The sequence below is a fragment of the Cetorhinus maximus genome, chromosome 2, assembly GCF_964194155.1.
Source record: "Cetorhinus maximus chromosome 2, sCetMax3.hap1.1, whole genome shotgun sequence".
NCBI classification, from domain to species: Eukaryota; Metazoa; Chordata; class Chondrichthyes; order Lamniformes; family Cetorhinidae; genus Cetorhinus; species Cetorhinus maximus.
Genome location: NC_135880.1, coordinates 33,266,197 through 33,288,844, shown reverse-complemented (window position 1 = coordinate 33,288,844; position 22,648 = coordinate 33,266,197). Strand labels below are relative to the sequence as shown.

Genomic DNA, 22,648 nt, shown 5'->3' with positions numbered 1-22,648 from the left:
GGAGCAGGGCAGAGGCAGTGTACCAGAGCAGGAGACACAAGCACTAACTGGGACTTAGCCAGAGAAGTTTGCTCAGATAAGATAGAGCAAGATCATTGGGAGATTTGCAAACAAGAATGTGAAACAAATAAATGGAGAGGTCAGCACTAGAAAAGGGGGTCAATTCAATGGTATATGGAAGATAGACAAATAGGAAAGAATTACTCGTTGTCTAGATTCCAAAATTGGTGTACACTGACAACTCCCACATATCCTAACTAATTGATAGAATCAGTAAAATTGATTAACCTAATTACCCTTGAAATGCAATCACCTAAGATGGTGTACAAAATTTACAGAAGCTTTGCCTAAAAAAGACTAGGTATCACTGACTGGAAGATGAGATTGCATGAGTTTCCTTTTATCAATATTTTCTGAGGGTGTTTAGTGAGTCTTATGGTCAACATTAGACACCTACTGGTACGACTAGATGAAGAAAGGTCATGATACATTAATACATTCTAATGAAAGTTTAGTTAACTAGCACTGAGATAAATGAACACAATAAACTCCATCTGCGCACACAGTGCAATATAATATTTACTGTTGTGTAATATCATCCTAACCGGAATTATTTCTGCTTCTTTAATGAGACATATTTCTGCTATCTTCTAAGGTATCTTGTGCTACTACTGTATTTACTCGCTGTTGTATGTAATTGCAACAGTGAGAGGTTCTTTCAGTGCAGCAATGGCAACACATGTTAACAACTTATATTTGTATGGAATTAAATGTTGACTGCATGTCCAGGACTTGGACATGAGTCATAAATGAAGCAAAGCTAAAAAAAAGACCTTTAAAAGTCATTCAGTATGGAGAGGTCAGAGGTAGCTCAAAAGCTATTTTATTTTTACTTACACTATAAGTTTAACAATGAGAACAAATCCATGAGCCTAGACTGCAGGAAGCATCCTGTTTTTTATTTTTGATATTACATAAATACGAAACTTTGAGAGTCTAATGCACAGAAATTTAATTATAAAATATAGTTTAAGATAATAAACCTCCCATCAATGATTTATAGACAATCTGGAATTTATAAATAAGACTGAAAAGGTGACTTGACTTCAAAGTTTTTGTTTTAGTAATATGCTTTTAATTTACATTACTGCTTATAGAGTTCACTTCATATGGTTCACATAACAATGGTACTGCTTAGGTAATATTGCAACCATAAAGTGCTTTAGTGCACTATAGAAATTACTTCAAGATAAAAAAAAGCACAAAATGTGGTCAAATAAAGTAAGTGATTGGAATTTTTTTAATAAACCACAATAGGAACATATAGAAGCAATTTGCATTTTTGTAAATTGAGTGGATTTATAAATCAGTTTCAGTTGTCAGTGGGACACAGCGATTTTGACTGACTGTTTAAGATTTCATATACAACAGACTGCCTTCATTAAAACTAAAACTGTACAAAGTAAATCAGACTGCGAAGAGCATTAGTTTACCCTAATTACCATAGATTATGTCAGAAACCATCTAGTTATATACAAAATGTGGAATGTTGAACAAATGCAGCTCTTTTCAAACATCATTTCAGACTTGCTCAATAAAAAGGCAATGGTTCAAAATATAATCAGGAATACAGTGTTACTGTGGGGACCAGGTTAAGTACAGTGGCTACTGCTGGTTCATTTTAAATTTGTTATAATCAAGGACGCGTTCAACTATATACAAACTTTAGAAAAATCCAGTCCAAAAGAAACCATCTAAATAAATAAGTTACATAATAAATATGAGGGAATGTTTAAGACTTTTCAATTTATTTCTGGTTTACATATGCAGCTGAATTACACCTTTCATGTATTGGTCATCAACAGAGATCCAACAGTTACCTAAAACGCTATTGACCTTATAATCAAACACCGACTTCGTAAACCGGTTATCACACAAAAAAATAGTTTTTTTTAAAAAACCGTTATGTAAAACAAGATAGAAATGAAACAGAAACTAATGACTTTAAAATCAACCATCTTCCTGCAAAGTCAGAAGTGCTGCAGGATATGGCTTACTAAAGACAGGCGAGACTTTGTTTTACTTTTGACAAGTAGCTGGCATCTCATCCACTGCTTTGATCCAGTCCAATCAATGGACTTGCTGATATTGGTCGAAATTTGGCTTCAAAATTGTTGCTCCAGGTTACATAAAAATCAAATAATTCCAGATGTATCAGGTCATTACTGCATCCAGGAATTGAAAATTATTGAATGTGAAATTAATGAGCTCTTTTTGACCCACCAAAATATAATTTGACAGTGCATACACAATGCAAAGATTTCAAACAGTGGTACTTTTATGATCACCAAGTTCATGAAAGGCAATTCTAGCTTGAAACATTTTACAAACTTCAATTCTTACCAATAGGCTATTTCATTGAAATATAATTTACTCTTTCTGTATAAGTTCTGTTACAGTATTACCACGCAGCTGAACAGTATTATTCCCCAATAGGTAAAATAGTTTCTTACTTTTTAAAAACTGTTTCCACGCTTTTAAAAACCATGCCTTTAACCGTGGGTAAAAATCTTTTAAAATAGAAAGTTAGCAATCAACGCAGCTTGTGACCTTGCATCAAACTTAAAAAAAAAAGAAAACCTTTGAAGTTTTCAACGCACAACAAACTTTTATACAATTTACCTTAATGGGAATGCTGCTACAAAATACCAGTGATCAAGAGACATGAAGCCATGAGCTGCTGCAACATACAGAAAATACCCAAGCAGGGTTTTGTTTTTGCTTATGTACACAATTATTTCTGCTAAACCCTTGGAGCAACTTTGTCGATAAATTTGGTTCCAATGTGAGGAAAATAGCCTTTTAGCACCATCATGGGAGCATTTAAAGGGTTTTGTTCAAATAATTCTTAGACTGAACATTTTATAAAATAAATGAACTGATTTAATGCTTATGTTGGTATAGAAATTTTACAGGGAATTGAGATTTTAAAAGGTAAGCAATATTACTAAATTCATAAAACCCCAGATATTTTCTTCTAAATATACATACAGTATTGCTTCTTTGCACAGTTTGAATCTGTATTAAAAACTTAATTCTCGGTCTCCTATGGCACTTCCACTGTGATACACAAGAGTGACCAGTATACATCAGTATTGTTAATTATACCCATTTTTAGTAAAGATAGAAAGGTTTTTTTTAAAATGTTGGCCAAATGTACTAGAAATGATAACAGTGTAATAAAATAACATTCTCGTACAGTAATAGGCAGCATAACCACAATCCTCGTTCTTTGTAAAAACACTAAGAAACCTTGTTCTTTAAGAATCCACTTCACATTTCAGAACACTCTTATAGTAACAGACCATCTCAGACAGACAGGTTTCATTTGCTCTTCCTTTCCCAATCCAACTTTGAATAATGACTTCTCCATCATTAAACCACACTATCATACATTTACTTTGGTAACCTAGCCCCATATTCAGTTTTACCATCGACTCCCAGCAAGGTCACTTTATTGTATATGCTCAAGCCACTCACCTACCCATTCGTCTAAACAATGCACACACATCCATTTTCCAGCTCCTGTATATCATACCCAGAGGTTTCAGCGTTTAACAATTATACAAAGGTGATTAAAAATAAAGGCATACTTCTATGGAACAGATAGCCCTGCCACCTGTCCATGAGCTAAAATCAGGCTCACTACATAAGCCTTGTACAATTTATTTAGTAATGTATAAGATTATCCAAAAATAAAACCTAAATTCTGTACAGAAAAGCACACAGGTTTGTTCATATTAAGAGTGATTTTGATGTTTACTATATTAATTCCTCACCCTGCAATATTTGCTTCCATTACCTATTTCAGTCCCTGTATCCACACCCCTACCATTATAGAGTGGTTGTGCCCCTTATACCAAAGCTCTACCATTGCCAATACATTACAGCCTAAACTCATTTGACCATTTTATCAGTCCATTGATCCCTCTCCCAACTCCCAGTAAAAAGTGATATCAGCTGCATTTTTTGCTATGGAATTACTTATTAAAAAAAAACTGGTCACAATGGTTGATTTCTTCTTTTTGTCCATGATTCACATCATTAGGATGCAACTTCCCTCAGGATAATTAAGTCCACTGCATTCTGGAAGGTTTTTAATAGTGACACTGCTTGTCCATGCTCAATATTGACGAAATTGTATCCATTAGCCTGCAAAAGAAGTATATCCATTCATAATATATTTAAAAAAAAATACAAACAGCAAAAAATTAACCAAACTTAACAAAAATTAAACCTATTCACTTGTAAAATTATAATTCTGCAATTTGACTCAAATAGGAATAGAAGAACAAGGTGCGGGAATAGGCCATTTGCCCTTTTGAGCCTGCTTCACTATTTAATAAGATTATTGCTGGAACACATCTTTACTCTTGCACTCCAATCCCTTTGTAATAAAGACTTGCTTTCCTAATTGCTTTCTCTATCTGCATGTTAACTTTCTGAGAGTTGCGTACCAAGGTCGCTCTAAACACCAACACTTCTTTGTCTCTCACCATTTGAAAAAATAATCTGCTTTTCCACTTTTCCCATCAAAGTAGATAGCTTCACATTTCTCCACGTTATATTCTGTTATATGCCTGCCCACTTACTCAACCTGTTTATATCCATTTTCAGGCTCCTTTCATCTTCCACACAGTTAGCTTTCCCACCTAACTTTGCATCGTCAGAAAACTTGGATACATTACTCTCAGTCCCCTATATAAATTACTGATATAGATTATATATAGCTTAGGCCCAGGCACTAATCCACGCAGTATCCTACTGGTTACAGCCTGCCAACCCGAAATTGAACCATACTGGTTCTCCATTATCTACCCTGATAGTTACAGCCTCAAAAAGACCTGACACATTTGTCAAAAATGATTTCCCTTTCATAAATCCATGTCGACTCTCTCCAATTATATTATGATTTTTAAGTGCCCTCAGAGATCAGGTACCTAGTAATAGATTCTAGCATTTTACCTACTACTTATGTTAGGCTAGAACTCCCCCAACAAATGGTTCAGAATGTGTTCTCTCCACTTGCCTCTCAATTAGGTCCAGTTAACCTCATGAGTATCTATGCTTCAACACTGTGCTTCACTACAGAGCTGAAAGACCAGTTCTATGAGGAGCTTGACATTGCTATCAGCAGAATCCCTAAGTCACGAACATTTTTCACCTACTGGGGGATTTCAATGCACGAGTGGGCATAGACCATGAGGCATGGCCCTCCTGCCTCGGACATCATGGCCTGGGAAAGATAAATGAGAATGGACAGAGACTATTTGAGCTTTGCTGCTACCAAGAGCTTTGTGTAAGTAACATCATCTTTATGAACAAACCATGCCACAAGATGTCCTGGATCAGGATATTGGCACCAGCTGGATCTCACCATCACTAGACGTGATTCTCTGAACAGCACTCTCCATACACACAGTTACTACAGTGCTGACTGTGATACAGATCCACACCCTGGTGTGTACCAGGGTTAGGATGCAACTCCTGAAGCTTTTGCATTCAAATCAGAAATGCCATTCTCATATCAAAATCAGCCACATTGATCACATGCTCATAATCAACGTCAGCAAGATAAAAGCCAACAGTTCCTCGACTCGATAGAATAGGCACTCTGACATTTTCACACAGTGCAAAAGTGAAATGGAACATACTTTGGACACCAACTACAATGCTGCACTCTCAACAAATGAGAAGAGCGGAAAAATGCTGACGGATGCAAGGCTAACGTCACAGTACTGTTAACCGTCATTGAAGACAAGCGGTCCGCTCTCATTAATTACAAAAGAGATCTGAGCGAGAAAACAGTGAATGTACTATGAGCCGCTTGAAGTCCAACAGACTGCTAGGCAGTGCGCCAATGACTATTTTGCCAGAACATCCAGATGTTCTTCGATACAGAGAATATCAGGGGCATGTATAAAGGGATCAAAAAAGTAACAGGTCCATCAACAAAGAAAACAATTCCACTGAAAACAAAGGCAGGGGAGGTCATCACCGACTGTAATAAACAGTTGGAGAGATGGGTGGAGCACTACCTTGAGTTCTACTCTAGGGGGGACACCGTCACCGAGGAAGCTCTAGGCACCATAGAAAACCTGCCTGAAATAACAGAGCGGTGTATCAAACCCACAGTGGAGGAGCTTAGTAAAGCTATTGACTCCCTTGCCATGCGCAAAGCTTGAGGTGCTGATACCATAAACGCCTGAGCTCATCCAAGTACAGGAAATCTTCTCTGTTTCTACTGGAGGGAGGGGCCAGTGCTCCAGGATGATTGAGATGCAAAGAGTGTACAAGAACACGGGTAACTGCAGTGACTGCAACAACCATCAAGGCATTTCTCTGCTGAGCAGCATGGGAGAAGTATGTTGCCCATGTTGCTCCCGTCAGACTGCAGATCTTGACCGAACGCATCTACCCTGAATCCCAGTGTGGTTTCAGAGCTGCAAAATCTCCAACTGACATGACCTTCTCAGTCCAGCACCTGCAAGAGAAACGCTGTGAACAAAGGAGACCACTATACACTGCCTTCACAATCTCACCGAGCAGTAAGCAGAGGTGGTCTACTTAAGCTGCTGGAGAAAGTTGGCTGCCTGCCGAAGCTGCTCAACGTGAAGTCCTTTTTCCATGACAACATGATGGGTAAGGTCAGCTATGACAGGGCAACATCGGAACTAATTGAGATCCAGAGAAACAGGGTTGTGTTCCGGCATCGACACCCTGTGGCATATTCTTCTCTTTGCTGCTGTCACATGCCTTCAGGTCATCTACAAGGATGTTTACTTACCTACCAGAACTGACCAAAAAATCTTCAGCCTTGCTTGCCTGAGATCCAAGACAAGTTCTGCCAAAGCCTCATCAGAGAGTTGCTCTACGCTGATGCTGCACAAACATTCCATATGTAGCATTAACTTCAGCAGCAAATGGACAGATTCATGCCTGCAATGCGTTTGGTTTGACCATCAGCACCAGGAAGACAAATATCATGGCCTAGCATGTTGTCATAGCCCCTTCCATCAGCACTGATAATTTGACGCTGGAAGTTGCTGATAGCTTCACATGTCTAGGCTCCACAATCACCCGTAATCTGTCACTTGATGTTGAAATCAACACTGGCATAGCAAAAGCTGCAGCTGTTATGTGCAAGCCAAGTAAGAGTTTGAAAACAACAGCAACCTGACCAAGAACACCAAAATACTAGTCTATCAAATCTGTGTCCATAAGCACACTTCAGTGGTGAGACCTAGACAACTCTAGCTAGGCAGGAGAAAAGGATAAACAATTTCCACCTTTGCTGTGTCAAATGTATTCTTGGCATCTCTTGGCAAGACAAATCACCAATACAAAGGTCCTGGAGTGTGCTAATTCCACCAATATGCACTCATGACTAAGCCAACGATATCTACGCTGGGTCAGCCATGTTCATCGGATAGATGATGGCTGTATACGCAAAGGTCTTCCGTATGGTGAACTGGCCACTGGATCATGACCTCCTGGGCGACCTTATCTCTGCTAAAAGAACACCTGCAAGTTAGAAATGAAGATGGCAGATATTGACAGTGACAACTGGGAGACGGTCACCGACAGCCGTGATCTCTGGAGGCTGACTGTTTGGAAGGGCGTTGGAAGAGACGAGCAGAAACAAAGTGCTCAGCTGGCTGAGAAGAGAGCCCAGAGAAAACAGAAGCCAGCGAATCCTGCACCTTATCAGCCCACTGTCTTCCTCTGCAGCAAATGCAGCACCCATGCCAGAGTGCATCTCCTGAGCTGAACCAGGAGATGCTCAACACAGAATTGACCATCATGGTGCAAACCACTGTCTTACAAGACAGAAGGCTGCCAACCAAGGTGTCAGCTTAACTGGCCTATAGTTCTTTGTTTTTTTCTCTCCCTCCTTTCTTAAATACTGCTGTGACATTTGCTACCTCCCAATCCATGTTGTCATTCTAAAATCTAGGGAATTCTGGGAGATCAACACAAATACATCTATTATCTTTCAGCCACCTCTTTTAAAACCTTAGGATGTAGGCCATCAGGTCCAGGAGAATTATCAGCTTTTAGTCCTATTAATTTCTCCAGTACTACTTCTTCACCAATATCAATTTCTTTTAGTTCATTATTCTCATCAGACCGTTGATTCCTTAAACTTCGGAATGTTTTTGTGCCTTCTACTATGAGGATAGATATAAACTATCTGTTTAGTGTCTCTGAAATTTTCTTACTCCCCATTATAATTTCTTCCATTTCTGTCTATAAGGGACCTACATTTAGTTTCACTAATCTCTTCCTTTTAACATACCTATGGGAGATGTTACGACCTGTTTTTATGTCTCTTTTTAGTTAACTCTCATGTTCTATTTTCCACCAATTTCTTGATCATTCTCTGTACAATTCTAAAACTGTTCCAATCCTCAAGCTTACTACTCTTCTTGACAATGTTGTAGGCCTCATCTATTAATCTAATGCTATCTTCTAATTTATCTTGATTGCCATTGTTGGACCACTTTTCCTATAGGGTTTTCATTCCTTTAGAATGTATATTCATTGCAAATTATAATCCAATTTATTTGCTCGCCATGTTATAATGAAGGTAACTGATGCCAGGTTGAATGTAATAGTACCCTCTTCTAGAAAGAAAGAACGAGTTTAAATTGTGAGTGGTAATGTAAACAACTTGTTTTTATACAGTGTCCTTAAGTGTTTTGCCAATGTTTAGCAGGGGCTGGGGAAACCCTAAAAGAAAATGAATTGCTGTGGGAGAGGTAGAAGACGTGACAGAAAGCTTAGTCAAAAAGATGGGTTGTAAACAGTTTTTAATAGTGGCATGAGAAGTGGAGAGGCTGATGGATTTAGGGAAGGAATTTGAGACATTAGTTATTAAGCAATTGAGGGCTTTACTGCCAAAGGAGAGTAGGGGAAGCAAAACAATCTAGGGTTGGCAGACCAAAGGTTGCAGCAAGGTACACAAGGTTGGAGAAGGTGCCAGAGCAGGGGGGTAGGAGCCCTGGTATGATTTGAAAATGGGGATTTTAAGTTTGACAGCTTGGCAGGAAGGAAATGCTGGTCAACAATGAAAAGGGTGAGAAGAAGGGATTATTGTAGAACAGAATCTGGGTAGTTGAGTTTTGAACAAATTAGTGCTTTTGAAGGGTGGAAAGCCAACAAGGACACTGGAAAAATTAGTGGCTTTGGGAGTGAGATAGGGGGCAGAGCTTATAGTCATGGTAGATCAGTAAGGGTCTTGGTATTGGGTAAATTGTGGATTAAACAACACAATCAGGGTTTTGCACTGTTGGGAAGGGGATGGAATCAATGGTCTGACAATGGCATTTGTAGCTTCAATCTTCCCAACGTTGAGCTGTAAGAAATTTCCAAGGCCAGATAGCAAACAGGTGGTTATGAGAATTGGTGGAGTGGTACAGCTGGATGTTATCTGCATACTTACAAAAGTTGACTCTGTGCAGGTGGAGGATGTCACCAGAGGGATATACATCAAAAAAAGGAAAGGGCTAAGCATAGATCTCTGGTGGACTCCAAAGGTAACCGCTCCACCAATGAGAGAGAAGACATAGCTGGAGCTCAGGCAGGTGGAATTGGTACCATGCAAGAGCCATCCTATGGAGCTGAACAAGGCAAGGCAATGGAGGAGGATGGTGTAGTTGATTCCCTCAAATTCAGTGGAGAAGTCAAGGAGGACAGGAGAGATAATATTGCAACTTTAGTCATGGAGGATGTTATTTGTAACTTTTTCCAGGGAATTATCAGTGCTATCAACAGGGCAGAAGCAGCATTGACACACTTTGGACTTTTGTAAGATACTGACATGAAGTTGAAAGGCAATGACACAAATGAGAAAAAATGGAACTTAAAAATGGGTTGTTAGTTGGATGGAACAGATGGGTTAAATGTTGAACTTTTGAGTAAGGAGCCAATGAGGGATAGTATCTGTGGAAAAGGATTTTTTGGCAGAAACATGGGGGCCAAGAGCTGCACAAGGAAGGAGAAATCATGAAAAGGGAGGGTGGGCTCATTGAAGAGGTAGGATTGGAGAGGGTGCGGGTACCAGGAAAACATGAGAGATAGAGGATTGCCAATAAGGTGGTTGGGACCATATGACTAAGGGAAACAAGATGTGGAGGTGACAGCAGTGGCAACTGCTAGATATATGGTATCAATATTATAAATAAAATAATCCATGTATTCTTTGCACCTGGTTTGAAGGCAAGGACGAAGGGGACAGTGGAAAGGGGCTTGATAAGACAGTTCACCATTTTCTCTGAAAGGGAGCTTTGGGTTTCCTTGCTCTTGATGATGATCCGAGAATAGCGGAAGAGAGGGAGGTGCAGTAATATTCACTGTGGCTGAAGCAGATGTGATGATAAACAAGACCAGTCATGAACCAAATGTGCTTGAGGTTTTGACAGAGATCTGGCTCAATGAGCCTATCCCTTAGTGAATGGAGGAAAGTATCCACAGTGGTGAAATTATTTCAATTAAGCAAGCTGTTCAGAATATTTGCCATATCGACTCCTGAAAGCAATTGAGTATTTAAGTTCTTTTTTTCCTTTGAGAGAGGAAATTGATGGTGCCACGTGTCCTTTAGACAAAGATAGTAAGTAATGGAGTGTGTTTTGGCACAGATGATGTAGGCAAACAGTTTGGATATAGTATTTTGATTTATTACATGACTTACTGAATCGATCTATAATATTTGATAATTAGGAGTTTGAAAAAAAAAAAGCCATTTCACCTAGACAGGTAGCTGCGATCATAGGCTTCCTGGAAGCTTAAGCAAGTTTATTTAGCAAGTACCTTTGCAATTAAGACCTAGAAGGTCCCAAGTTCAACCCTATGTTGGGTTGATTCAGCTCAGTTAAGTCAGTGGTAAGCACTGGTTTCAGCAACTCCAATTTAAGGAAGGAGAAAAGCGGGCACATTTCTCAGTCTAGCGACACCTGTTGCTGCATCTGTGCTTGTCAGGTGAGAACAGGATTGGGCTTGGCTAAGATGCCTACTGCAGAGAAATAGCCCAATAACTCACGCATTAAGGTTCAGGCAAGAACCCACTTGAGTGGGTTACTGGCCCTGTGAAATTAGAACCCAGTAAATACTTTTAGAAGAGACAGCCAAACTCTTAACTTTTGTGGTAATCAGAAGAAACTAAAACACTACTTTGGAAGAAAAATGTTGCCTCAATTCTCAAAGTTGGTTCATAGATACACAGATTGAAGCCATTTACATGTAAATGTGATTTACAAAGTAAATCAGAGTAAGGAGGTTCAGGAGAAATCTGCTGTGAGATCTATATCTTATTAATCATAAAGAACATAGCAACAGGAAAGTAAAACTAGGAAATCAAATGGAATTATGGATGCCACTTAAAAATAAACAACCTTGTGGACAATGTAGGTTAAATTGCTGCTCTTTTAACACTAATTCAGGATCTTGAGGTTTTTCCACAACAGCATAAGTTTAACAATGCTAATGCTAAGCTAGTAACAATGGATGAAGTTTTCACTGTACAATATTAAAAGACAGAGTCAATGATTAAGTTCAGCATTTTGAGACAATTTCTTTAAGGCAAGAAATATTAACAAATAAGCAAATTTGAACATACCTGGAGCACATGCATGAGAGCATGCATAATAGAAAATACAGGAGAAAGACTGTATGTGAGACAGTGGGAGAGAACAAATGAGACAGTGTGCAATTTAAGGCAATGTGGAGATCAGAAAATTGAGTAAGCTTAATAGGAAATTACCTGAACTATTTTATCTCCAGGATGCAACAGTTTTGAAGCTGGCCCTTCTGGTTGAACTCTAGTTACGAATATACCCTAAATAATGAATAAACATTAAGAGGTGTAAAACATATTTTTCTGTAATCTTAAATACTTACAAGGAAACTCATGATAATAAACTATGACACTGAATGTATACAATTTGGAAGACATCATGTGCAATTCTAATTAAAATAAGGTTCAGTAATTTTAAAAAAATTTACTCTAGTTACTTAAACTGCTACAAGTTAACATGTGGCTAGCTCAAGGTTTATTTTCCTCTAAAGTGGTCAATGTCCAGTTGAAACAATAAAATAGTTAAATACTCACATTATCATCAGGTCTGAAAGGGTTCCCTCGACCTCCAATACCTCCAGATATACTGAAACCCAGCTCAGGATTCTTATCTATTCTAACATGCATCTGAAAAAGTAGGATAAAGGAAACAACATTTAATTAAATTGAGATATTTCACTGCTATTTAACTTGGTGTTTATAATTTAAACTGGGAGGGGAGGAGGGAAAAAGGAAAATCAAAAAGTAGATTAAAATCTTTTTCATCATTTGTACCTTTGGGATTTGGGCACACATCTCACCCACGTGCTGGGAACGAAAGTCTGCATTTTTTAAAGCGATAATGATCCTAATTATAGTACACGTTGGCAATTTCAACTCAGTTCTCACTGGAGAGAACTTTTCAAACACATGGGTTTTCCACAATTTTCATAAATATTTCAAAACAAATTTTACTGACCGACAATTGTACGGCTCATGTTAAATTGTCAACTTGGTTTAGCTGTTAACATTCTCATCTCCAAGTCAGCAACCTGTGGATTGAGGCCGAAAGTAGGACTTCAGCCTGTGATTAGCGCTGCGCTATTGAAAAATTCTGCCCTTTGGATAGATATCAAAACAAGGATCTGTCCGCTCTGATAGTGGATTTTAAAAGTCCCATTTGACTGAATTAGGGATATTTCCCACTATTCTGGCCAATATTTCTGCTTCAGATCACAAACATCAAACTCAGATGATCTGGTCATTCATCACATTGCTATTTGTGGGCTTCTGCTGCTCGCAAAATAGCTACCAGATTTTTCTACATTGCTACACTCCAAAAGCTAATTATTTGCAACACAAGTGAGATACTACTGAAAGACATGATAAGGTCCTTTATATGAAGGTCTGAAATCTCATACTGCTGCTCTGCCATAACTCACTATAAGTGTGGTGTAAATGGGGCTTATTTTATATAAATGGTGACGTTACCGTGGCAGAAAGTCAAACGGAAATTCAGGATTTAAGTCTTTCTTAGAGGTGAACTGTTCAATGCTCCAAATTTACCTCAAGGCTTTTTTTTAACTACTCGTGACACCAGGCAACTACAGCTGGTAAAAAGGCAATGTCTGAACCTGTAATGTTAAAGGTAAAATGAATTTAAGCAACCTGTTAAACTTTAAATTTATAATGACACCTTATAGAAACTCAAAAGGTCTAGATTTGCACTTAATAGAAGCGCTTAAGTCTGAAAAAAGGGTGACTGAGAAGCTGATAGAGTGTTACAGATTATCAAAGTCCCAGGTTCAATTACCAGTCCGTGCTGTTAGCCAATCTAAGTTTAGGTGATAGCGGGAATGTTGTTATTAGTTTCAGTGCTCCTGGATAAAGGGAAAGGAGAGGAAAAGGTCTATGATTTCTCATTATCTGATTCAGTGATGCCTGTTTAAGAATAATAATGTGGGCAAGGTAAGTGAAGATTTTCATGGCCCATGCAACAAGGTTCTAGTATCAACTGTTACTTTCAGAAGAGGAGGATGTTACAAATACCAAGCATATAAGATTGTTATGTTTTGGAACTGTCTCTTTAGGGCAAAATGGAGGAATGAATGGGGGTCATATCGCCTATTCTGTATTCTGTCCCACAACAAGCTTGGGTGGCTTGGTTGTTCAAGGTTAAAGGGGGACCCAGGTAGTTTTACTGGGAAGAAAGTGCAAAATGTTCACACCTGTAGACAATGTCAAGAGCATCTGCGATGACTGTTGGTCTTTTGAGACTCACAGGGAAGCATTAGGATAATCAGGTTTTATAAGCAGTTACATTTTAAACTGTCCATTTAATTCCCAGATAGAATGGAATTTCTGTAACTTATAGTATAGGTTGCCCACTGAATAGTGTTTAGACATTGTTGTCTTTAGTTTTATTTTTACAGTAAAAGCCGTAAAACTGGAAATTTTGTTGTGTGGTTCTTCTAGTCAGTCACTGGAAATTCATTTTTAAAAAATTAATCCACAGGACGTGGTGTCGGTGGCTGGGCCAGCATTTATTGCCCATCCCTAAATGTCCTTGAGAAGATGGTGGTGAGCTGCCTTCTTAAACCGCAGCAGTCCATGTAGGTACACCCACAGTGCTGTTAGGAAGGGAATTCCAGGATTTTGACCCAGGGACAGTGAAGAAATGATGGTATATTTCCAATTCAGGATGGTGAGTCAATTGGAGGGGAATTTCCAGGTGGTGGTGTTCCCATCTATCTGCTGCCTGTATCCTTCTAGATGGCAGTGGTCGCGGGTTTGGAAGGTGCTGTCGAAGGAGCCTTGGTGAATTCCTGCAATGCATCTTGTAGGTGGTACACACTGCTGCTACTGTGCATTGGTGGTGGAGGGAGTGAACATTTATGGATGTGGTACCAATCAAGCAGGCTGCTTTGTCCTAGATGCTGTTAAGTTTCTTGAGTGTTGTGGGAGCTGTACTCATCCAGGCAAGTGGGGAGTATTCCATCACACTCCTGACTTGTGCCTTGTAGATGGTGGATAGGCTTTGGGGAGTCAGGAGGTGAGTTACTCGTAGCACAATTCCTAGCCTCTGAACTGCTCTTGTAACCACAGTATTTATATGGCTAGTCCAGTTCAGTTTCTGGTCAATGGTTATGCCCAGGATGTTGATAGTGGGGGTTCAGTGATGGTAATGCCATTGAACATCAAGGGGTGATGGTCTGATTCTCCCTTGTTGGAGATGGTCATTGCCTGGAGCTTGTGTGGCGTGAATGCTACTTGCCACTTGTCAGCCCAAGCTTGGATATTTTCCAGGTCTTGCTGCATTTGGACATGGACTCCTTCAGTATCTGAGTCGGTGCGAATGGTGAACATTGTGCAATCATCAGAGAACATCTCCGTTTCTGACCTTATAATGGAAGGAAGGTCATTGATGAAGCAGCTGAAGATGGTTGGGCTAAGGACATTATCTGAGGAACTCCTGCAGTGATGTCCTGGAACTGAGATGACTGACCTCCAACAACCATAAACATCTTCCTTTGTGCTAGATATGACTCCAACCAGTGGAGAGTTTTCCTCCTGATTTCCATTAACTCCAGTTTTGCTAGGGCTCCTTGATGCCACACTCCGTCAAATGCTGCCTTGATGTCAAGGGCAGTCACTCTCACCTCATCTCAGAAGTTCAGCTCTTTTGTCCATGTTTGAACCAAGGCTGTAATGAAGTCAGGAGCTGAGTGGCCTTGGCGGAACCCAAACTGGGCATCAGTGAGCAGGTTACTGCTAAGCAAGTGCCGCTTGATAGCACTGTTGATGACCCCCTCCATTACTTTACTAATGATGGAGAACACACTGATGGGGCAGTAATTGGCTGGGTTGGATTTGTCCTGCTTTTTGTGTACAGGACATACCTGGGCAATTTTCCACATAGCCGGTAGATGCCAGTGTTGTTGCTGTACTGGAAAAGCTTGGCTAAGGGCACGGCAAGTTCTGGAGCACAAGTCTACAGTGCTATTGCCGGAATGTTGTCAGGGCCCATAGCCTTTGCAGTATCCAGTGCCTTCAGTTGTTTCTTGATATCACATGGAGTGAATCAAATTGGCTGAAGACTGGCATCGGTGATGCTGGGGACCTCCAGAGGAGGCAGAGATCGATCATCCACTCAGCACTTCTGGCTCAAGATTGTAGCAAATGCTCCAGCCTTCTCTTGTGCACTGACGTGCTGGACATCATTGAGGATGGAGATATTTGTGGAGCCTCCTCCTCCAGTGAGTTGTTTAATTGTCCACCACCATTCATGACTGGATGTGGCAGGACTGCAGAGCATACATCTCATCCGTTCGTTGTGGGATCACTTAGCCCTGTCTATCAGTTGCTGCTTATGCTGTTTGGCACGAAAGTAGTCCTGTGTTATAGCTTCATCAGGTTGACAGCTCATTTTTTCATATGCCTGGTGTTGCTCCTGGCATGCCCTCCTGCACTCTTCATTGAACCAAGGTTGATCCCTTGGCTTGATGGTAATGGTAAAGGGGGGATATGCCGGGCCATAAGGTTACAGATTGTGTTTGAATACAATTCTGCTGCTGATGGCCCACAACGTCTCATCGATGCCCAGTCTTGAGTTGCTAGATCTGTTCGAAATCAATCCCATTTAGCACGGGGGTAGTGCCACACAACAAGATGAAGGGTATCCTCAGTGTGAAAGCAGGACTTCATCTCGACAACAATTATGCGGTGGTTACTCCTACCGATACTGTCATGGACAGATGCATCTAGGACAGGCAGGTTGATGAGGATGAGGTTAAGTATGTTTTTCCCTCTTGTTGGTTCCCTCACCACCTGCCGCAGACCCAGTCTGGCAGCTATGTCATTTAGGACTCGGCCTGCTCGGTCAGTACTGGTGCTACCGAGACACTCATGGTGATGGACATTGAAGTCCCCCATCCAGAGTACATTCTGCGCCCTTGCTACCCTCAGTGCTTCCTCCAAGTTGTGTTCAATATGGAGGAGCACTGATTCATCAGCTGAGGGAGGGCGGTACGTGGTAATCAGCAGGAGGTTTCCTTGCCCATGTTTGACCTGATGCTATGAGACTTCATGGGGTCCAGAATTGATGTTGAGGACTCCCTGGGCAATTCCCTCTGACTGTATACCACTGTGCTGCCACCTCTGCTGGGCCTGTCCTGCCAGCGGGACAGGACACACCCAGGGATGGTGATGGTGGTGTCTGGGACATTACCTGTAAGGTATGATTCCGTGAGGATGACTATGTCAGACTGTTGCTTGACTGGCCTGTGAGACAGCTCTCCCAATTTTGGCACAAGCCCCCGGTTGTTAGTAAGGAGGACTTTGTAGGGTCGACAATTGCTGTTGTCACTTCCGATGCCTTGGTCAATGCCGGGTGGTCCGTCCGGTTTCATCCTTTCATGTGACTTTGTAGCAGTTTGTTACAACTGAGTGGCTTGCTCGGCCATTTCAAAGGGTATTTAAAAGTCAACCATATCGCTGCGGGTCTGGAGTCACGTGTAGGCCAAACCAGGTAAGACGACAGATTTCCTTCCCTAAAGGGCATTAGTGAACCAGATGGGTTTTTTACAAAAGTCGACAATGGTTTCATGGTCATCATTAGACTTTTCTTTCCAGATTTTTATTGAATTCAAATTCCACCATCTGCCATGGCGAGATTCGAACCCGGGTCCCCAGAGCATTACCCTGGGTCTCTGGATTACTAGTCCAGTGACAGGTAACTTTTACAAGCTATCAGTCTCTATGGGAATCATAACAAGGTCACGGAGAGAAAAAAATTGGGGAAATATTTGGAGTATTAGGAGAAAGATCCTACAATTCGGTCTTACCTCGTGCTGTACAATATCACGGCCTTGTCTCATCAGATGGCTTGTTGATGCACCTTGTGTTGGACAATAAGGAGGTGGATGCGATACTTTTAGCATTAAAAAATCAATCAGCTGCTCCCTAGAAGGATGTCTTCCAACAGTTGCTTGGGACATTGTGTGATGTGGTTGGTTGCAATTTATCGGAACTCTTGAAGATTGGTACATCTGGCCATTTGTCAAAGGCACCTGGGTAGCAAAGTAGCAATGAAAACTTCAAAACACTTGCTTCAAACTTAACAGTTTTGCAAGATTTCTGCACGTATTTGCGAACAAGTTTCTGAGAAATTTGAGAATAGACCACTCAGCCAATCAATCTTACTTCTTGATCTTGGGTCTGTTTAGGGAGCCTGTGTCATTTTCATTTTTTTCTATCTTGAATCTACATTTCTTAACTTGAGAACTGATCCAATCTCCTGCTGAAATCTTCAACTTCGTATTTATTGCACCAGGTGGCAGTTTCATAGAGTAGACAACTTTAAGATGACAATGTTATGCATATTTATCAACCAAATTGTGAATAAAATCCAGAACAAGTCATTAGAAATATACAAGGGAAGCCTGGTTACATTGCTCTCTTTCACTTGTGGAAAATATGCCTCTGCTTCACTCTCTTGACAGTGACATATCTAATTAGGGACTCAATGATGTGGGAGATTATGGCTATGAACTCAGATCCTTCCAATCAAATGGTACTTTGTGCTCCAGTGCAGTGGACTAATTTGTTCCACCAAGATTAATTCAATACTCTGAATGCAGTCTGCATTCAATTACATAACTTTTTTTTTTAGAAAAGCACAAAACCAAGAAATGAGGACATAAAAACGTAATTACAACTGGCACGTGGGTATATTTAGTGGTTGATACAATTAAAAAACAAAACCTAATTTTCCAAAGTCATCTTTCATAACAAAAAGCACAAGTGAATAATTTAAACGTTGAACTCCTCCCAAATGACACTTGGTTAAGGTGACACGTGCTTCAGCTGTACAAACCAGAAGGTTGCAGTTTACAGCTGGGGTGACAGTAACGGTGTTCCTCAATATAAGTTTGGTGGTGGTAGGGTTGGGGCAGGGGGCATGCAGGAGAAAAGAGTTTACTTTTTCAGCAGGTATTCACAGGTGCAAAGGTCTGAAAATTATTTAAGGAATACCTTCAAGGGCAGAAAATACAGCAAGTTATAACACATTATGAAATGCAAAAGCATTACAGCTGGCACACGTCTAGAAAGGCTTTGCATTAATCATTTAAAATATTTCTACATTAATATTTCCTAGGCTTCATTCTAGGAGCTTTTGATGCCAAAAGTACAAATTTTTTCGTATCCAGGTTACAGAATTGTTTTAAAATTGCTGCCTCTGGAAGTCTGCTAAATTATATTGTTAACACACCCATTTCAATCACACTGGACTCAAATCTTCTCAATGTTCTGTGCCAAACTTCAAGATTTCAGCTGTGTTAACAATCCTTACAGAAAAATCAGTAGAACTTGGGCGACTTCTGCCATAATTTAAAAGGATTCTTTTTTCAATGTATAAATGACACACAATACTCAATGCCACAAGAGAAAGCTGACGAAGGGAACTCAAACCATTTGGGCACAAAAGAGAAAATAAGCAGGCTAATAGACAATACAAACCAATAAGAAATAAATGACAATGTAGAGTATAAACAAAATGGGAAATAAGTAAATCAATTTAAAGGGCTATAACTGAAAAAAAGCAAACAATGCTGTAAGTATTCAGGTCAGGCGACAACTGTGGAGAAAGAAACAGAGCTGATGTTTCAGGTCTGTGACTTTTCACCAAGACTGGGAAAAGTTAGAAACTGAATAGGTTTTGAGCTAGGGCTTGTTGGGACAAGGACTAAGGGAAGCTATGTAAAAGAGTGAAAGACAGGAGGGATTGAATAACAGAAGTATTAGGCTGGAATTTTCCAGCCCCAGCGAGCCACTGAAATCTCCATTCACATGGAAGATCCCACCAGAATGAGGGGCTGGAAAATTCTGTCCTTAGTCTTACAGGACCAAAGGGTATGGTGACGGGGCAAGAAAAGAAGGGGCCATACCTGAATGTGGCTGGCCAGAACTGATTTGCAGACATTTGAAGAGACAGAATTGGCCTGGATTTTCATCCTCGAGCCGGGTAGTGAGAGCCAGGAAAATTGCGGGCTCGGCCTGCCCGCCTCGGGGGTGAAGTGCCCGCAAAGGTGGGATCTTCATTGCAGGGGTGCAGATGCAGCTGGAGTCTACCAGCTGGCCCGGAAAAAAGTGCAGAGGCAGCCACAGGGGCTGCCAGGTGCCAAGGCAGGCTGCTTCAAAGGCCACCTCAGTGCCGTGGGGCTTTGTTCCAGTTAAAATAAAAAAACTAAGGCCCTCCATCCTTCACACTCCCTTCACCAACCAAACACTCCCTGTGCCCTATCCATGCCACCTCATGCCCCTCACCCATTCCCTATGACCCCCTCAGGTGCCCTCATGCCCCTCTACCCATGGCCCCTCATGCCCCATGCCTCCTCATGCCCATGTTTCCACATGATCCTATGCCCCTCTGGTCCCTAAGCCAAGCTCTGCCCTTTCACCCACGTTCAGGCTCTTCATGTCCCCTAAGCCATGGAAGTGCTATAGCTTGGCACAGAAAACTGGGGGTGGGCAATAAATGCTGGCCCAGCCAGCGAAGCCCACATCCCGTGAATGAATAAAAATAGGGGGCATCAGGAGACATGGGGGGGGCGGGGTGTAACTTGGTATAGGAGCCATGCACGGGCATAACTTGATATAGGGAACATGAGGGTAACTTTTGAACTTACCTTTTAAAGGATCCCCTCATGCAAACTAGGGTTCTCTACTCCTCTATGGGGCTGTGAACGACGACTCTTTAAAAACCTGGCCCAACCCCATAAAAATTGCGGAGGAGGAGGAGATGCTCGTCTCCGCAATGGAGCCGACCAGGTCAGGAGTGCCAGATGCGGGCATTTGACAAGAACAAGCCCACATCCTTTATAAAAGGAACACCTGAAAATCAGATAGCTTGGGAATGGGATGGGGAATGCCAGAATCTGAACGTGTCTACCATTTTTAAAGGGCTCCCAAGTCAACCTAACTCGGTGAAATGCCAGGCCAATGTCTCGAACTACTTTAGTCAAATACTACAATGTCTGTAGGCACCACACACATGCATTCTGAGCAAGTACTTTTGCGACGCCAGACTGCACATATATCCTGGTTGAGAAAAATATATTATTAATCTGATGCCATATTTCTGTTTTGTAGATTTTGGACGAATTGACCAGAGCGGCACAATTTTGAGCGCGCAATTCATTTTGCAGTGTCCCTGATATCCTGTAAAATCAGGGAGCTCCAACAAATGTCTCCAAAATGTTAAATGAAACATTTCTAAGCAAATCCTCATTCTCAAGTAGTGCAATTTGAGGACCATGAAAAATACATTCCTGGAAAAATGTTCAACCCTAAATTAAATCTGCGTTTTAGTCATATTTATCACCAGCAATTTCAGCAATAGCACTTCTTGGCCTGCCTGATGATTCACGTGGGCTTTTAATTTAAACCAATACAATCCAATTTAAAAAATTGAAAATATTTTACATTTGATTTTGTAATCATTTATATAATTTTACTTCCAATCATGCCAAGTTATTCTTCTGAGCTGGATGAGAAAATTGCTGCTGTGGGTCATTATTTGCTCTAGAACTTAAGGCTGTAACTCTGTGTATGTTTGTGCTAAGTACAGCCAGCCCAGTAAGATGAGTGAAGTTACACATTTCAAATTTTACCTTTTATGGAAACGCTAAAAAAATTCAAAATTGCAAAACTGAAAACATGGTCAAAACACCTGGCGTCTTTATAAAGTTAATATCCATGATGGAATTACCATCTTGGCACAGACTTTGTCAGTGGTGAAGGAATTGCGCACACTGCTGATTTCAGAAAAAGCTGCCCACAGAGCTGCACCAGGATCTAAAACACAGGTTTCTCTATTCTGACGTTACTTTAAACTTGGTGCCTTCTACAAGGGATCTGTGGTATCTAAAAGCAAGAGCACGTAGGCTGATTCAAGAAGCAGCAGATTGAACAGTTCACAGAGTCAGCAAAGCAGCAAGTAAAAATTAGTGAAAAAATCATTGTACAGAAAGTGAAATAAAGATTAGGACATATACATGGGTTAAGGAGGAAATGTAAATATCAGAATGAAATTTTTTTTTTAAAAGTTTAAATGTTCTTTTGAGGGAATGATGCTTCAAACTTGTAAAGTTAGTTTTTCAGTGCCAGGGAGATTATTCAGTATTTAGTGCTTAGTACAGGGCTTAGTACTCCATTGAAAATTCATTTACTCCTGATTAAACAAGGCTTAACATTTTCCATTGGTCCTTACAGCAAGAATAGTGTGTAAACAAAGTTAATGACAAAGTGATTTCTAATTGCAACCATCTGTGAAAACCGCAACAGCTCAACCAGTGGAAGAGCAAGGTATCTCCAGCAACTTCTGGACATTCATGCTTAACCGAGCATGTGTGGATGCTCGAGGTTGCTTTACACAGTAATAAAGGTGACAGTGATTAAATCTGTGTTTTCACTGTTTCACTGTTATTACTACCTCAAATTATGAGCTGTGATGATGATGATACTTGGGAGTTTCTGATGAGAAATATCACAAAAAGATTGGAGCCTTGGAGTATAAAGCTTTCCAACAGACAAGCATCTGTCTATGCATTATCTCATTTACAATTACATTCCTACATAGTCTCTTGAATATCATGTCAGAGGATAAGTAGCTCTCTTATAAGCTATAGTTTGAACATGCAGGCTCCATGTCAAGGTGCCAATGTTTCTGATACCACTGACATGAACAGGATATTTGCTCAAAATAATCTTTAACGCAAAATTCACAAGTATTACTTGAAAAAGAAACTAGGTACACAAAATGATAATTAGATCCCTTAAAATATGAATTTTTTTTCTTGTTCCAAGTACGACTGTATTGAATAGATCTCTAGGCTAGCTCTTAATTTGATGCAGAAATACTGGCGTTTGCCTGCTTTTTTCACTGGCTGTTTTAAATGTCTAACCAGTGCTTGGTCATGTCAGCTGAGTTAGAGGTTTCAGTTACGAGCAAAGACCAGAGAGACTGGGGCTTTT

The 22,648-nt window shown here is 40.5% G+C and overlaps 1 protein-coding gene across 5 annotated transcripts in view; it reads right to left on the bottom strand.

Annotated features, from left to right (window-relative positions):
- Positions 1 to 1,282: 1,282 nt before the first annotated feature.
- The window catches only part of erbin (erbb2 interacting protein), a 322,194-nt gene continuing 300,828 nt past the window's right edge, over positions 1,283 to 22,648 (bottom strand). For all 5 annotated transcript variants that reach the window (XM_078562777.1, XM_078562787.1, XM_078562807.1 and 2 more), the window contains 4 exons: positions 17,458 to 17,682; positions 12,170 to 12,262; positions 11,822 to 11,896; positions 1,283 to 4,212 (listed from right to left, as the gene is read on the bottom strand). In XM_078562777.1, coding sequence (XP_078418903.1) covers positions 4,105 to 4,212; positions 11,822 to 11,896; positions 12,170 to 12,262; positions 17,458 to 17,682 — 501 coding nt within the window. In that variant the 3' untranslated portion in view covers positions 1,283 to 4,104. The remainder of the gene's footprint in view (positions 4,213 to 11,821; positions 11,897 to 12,169; positions 12,263 to 17,457; positions 17,683 to 22,648) is intronic.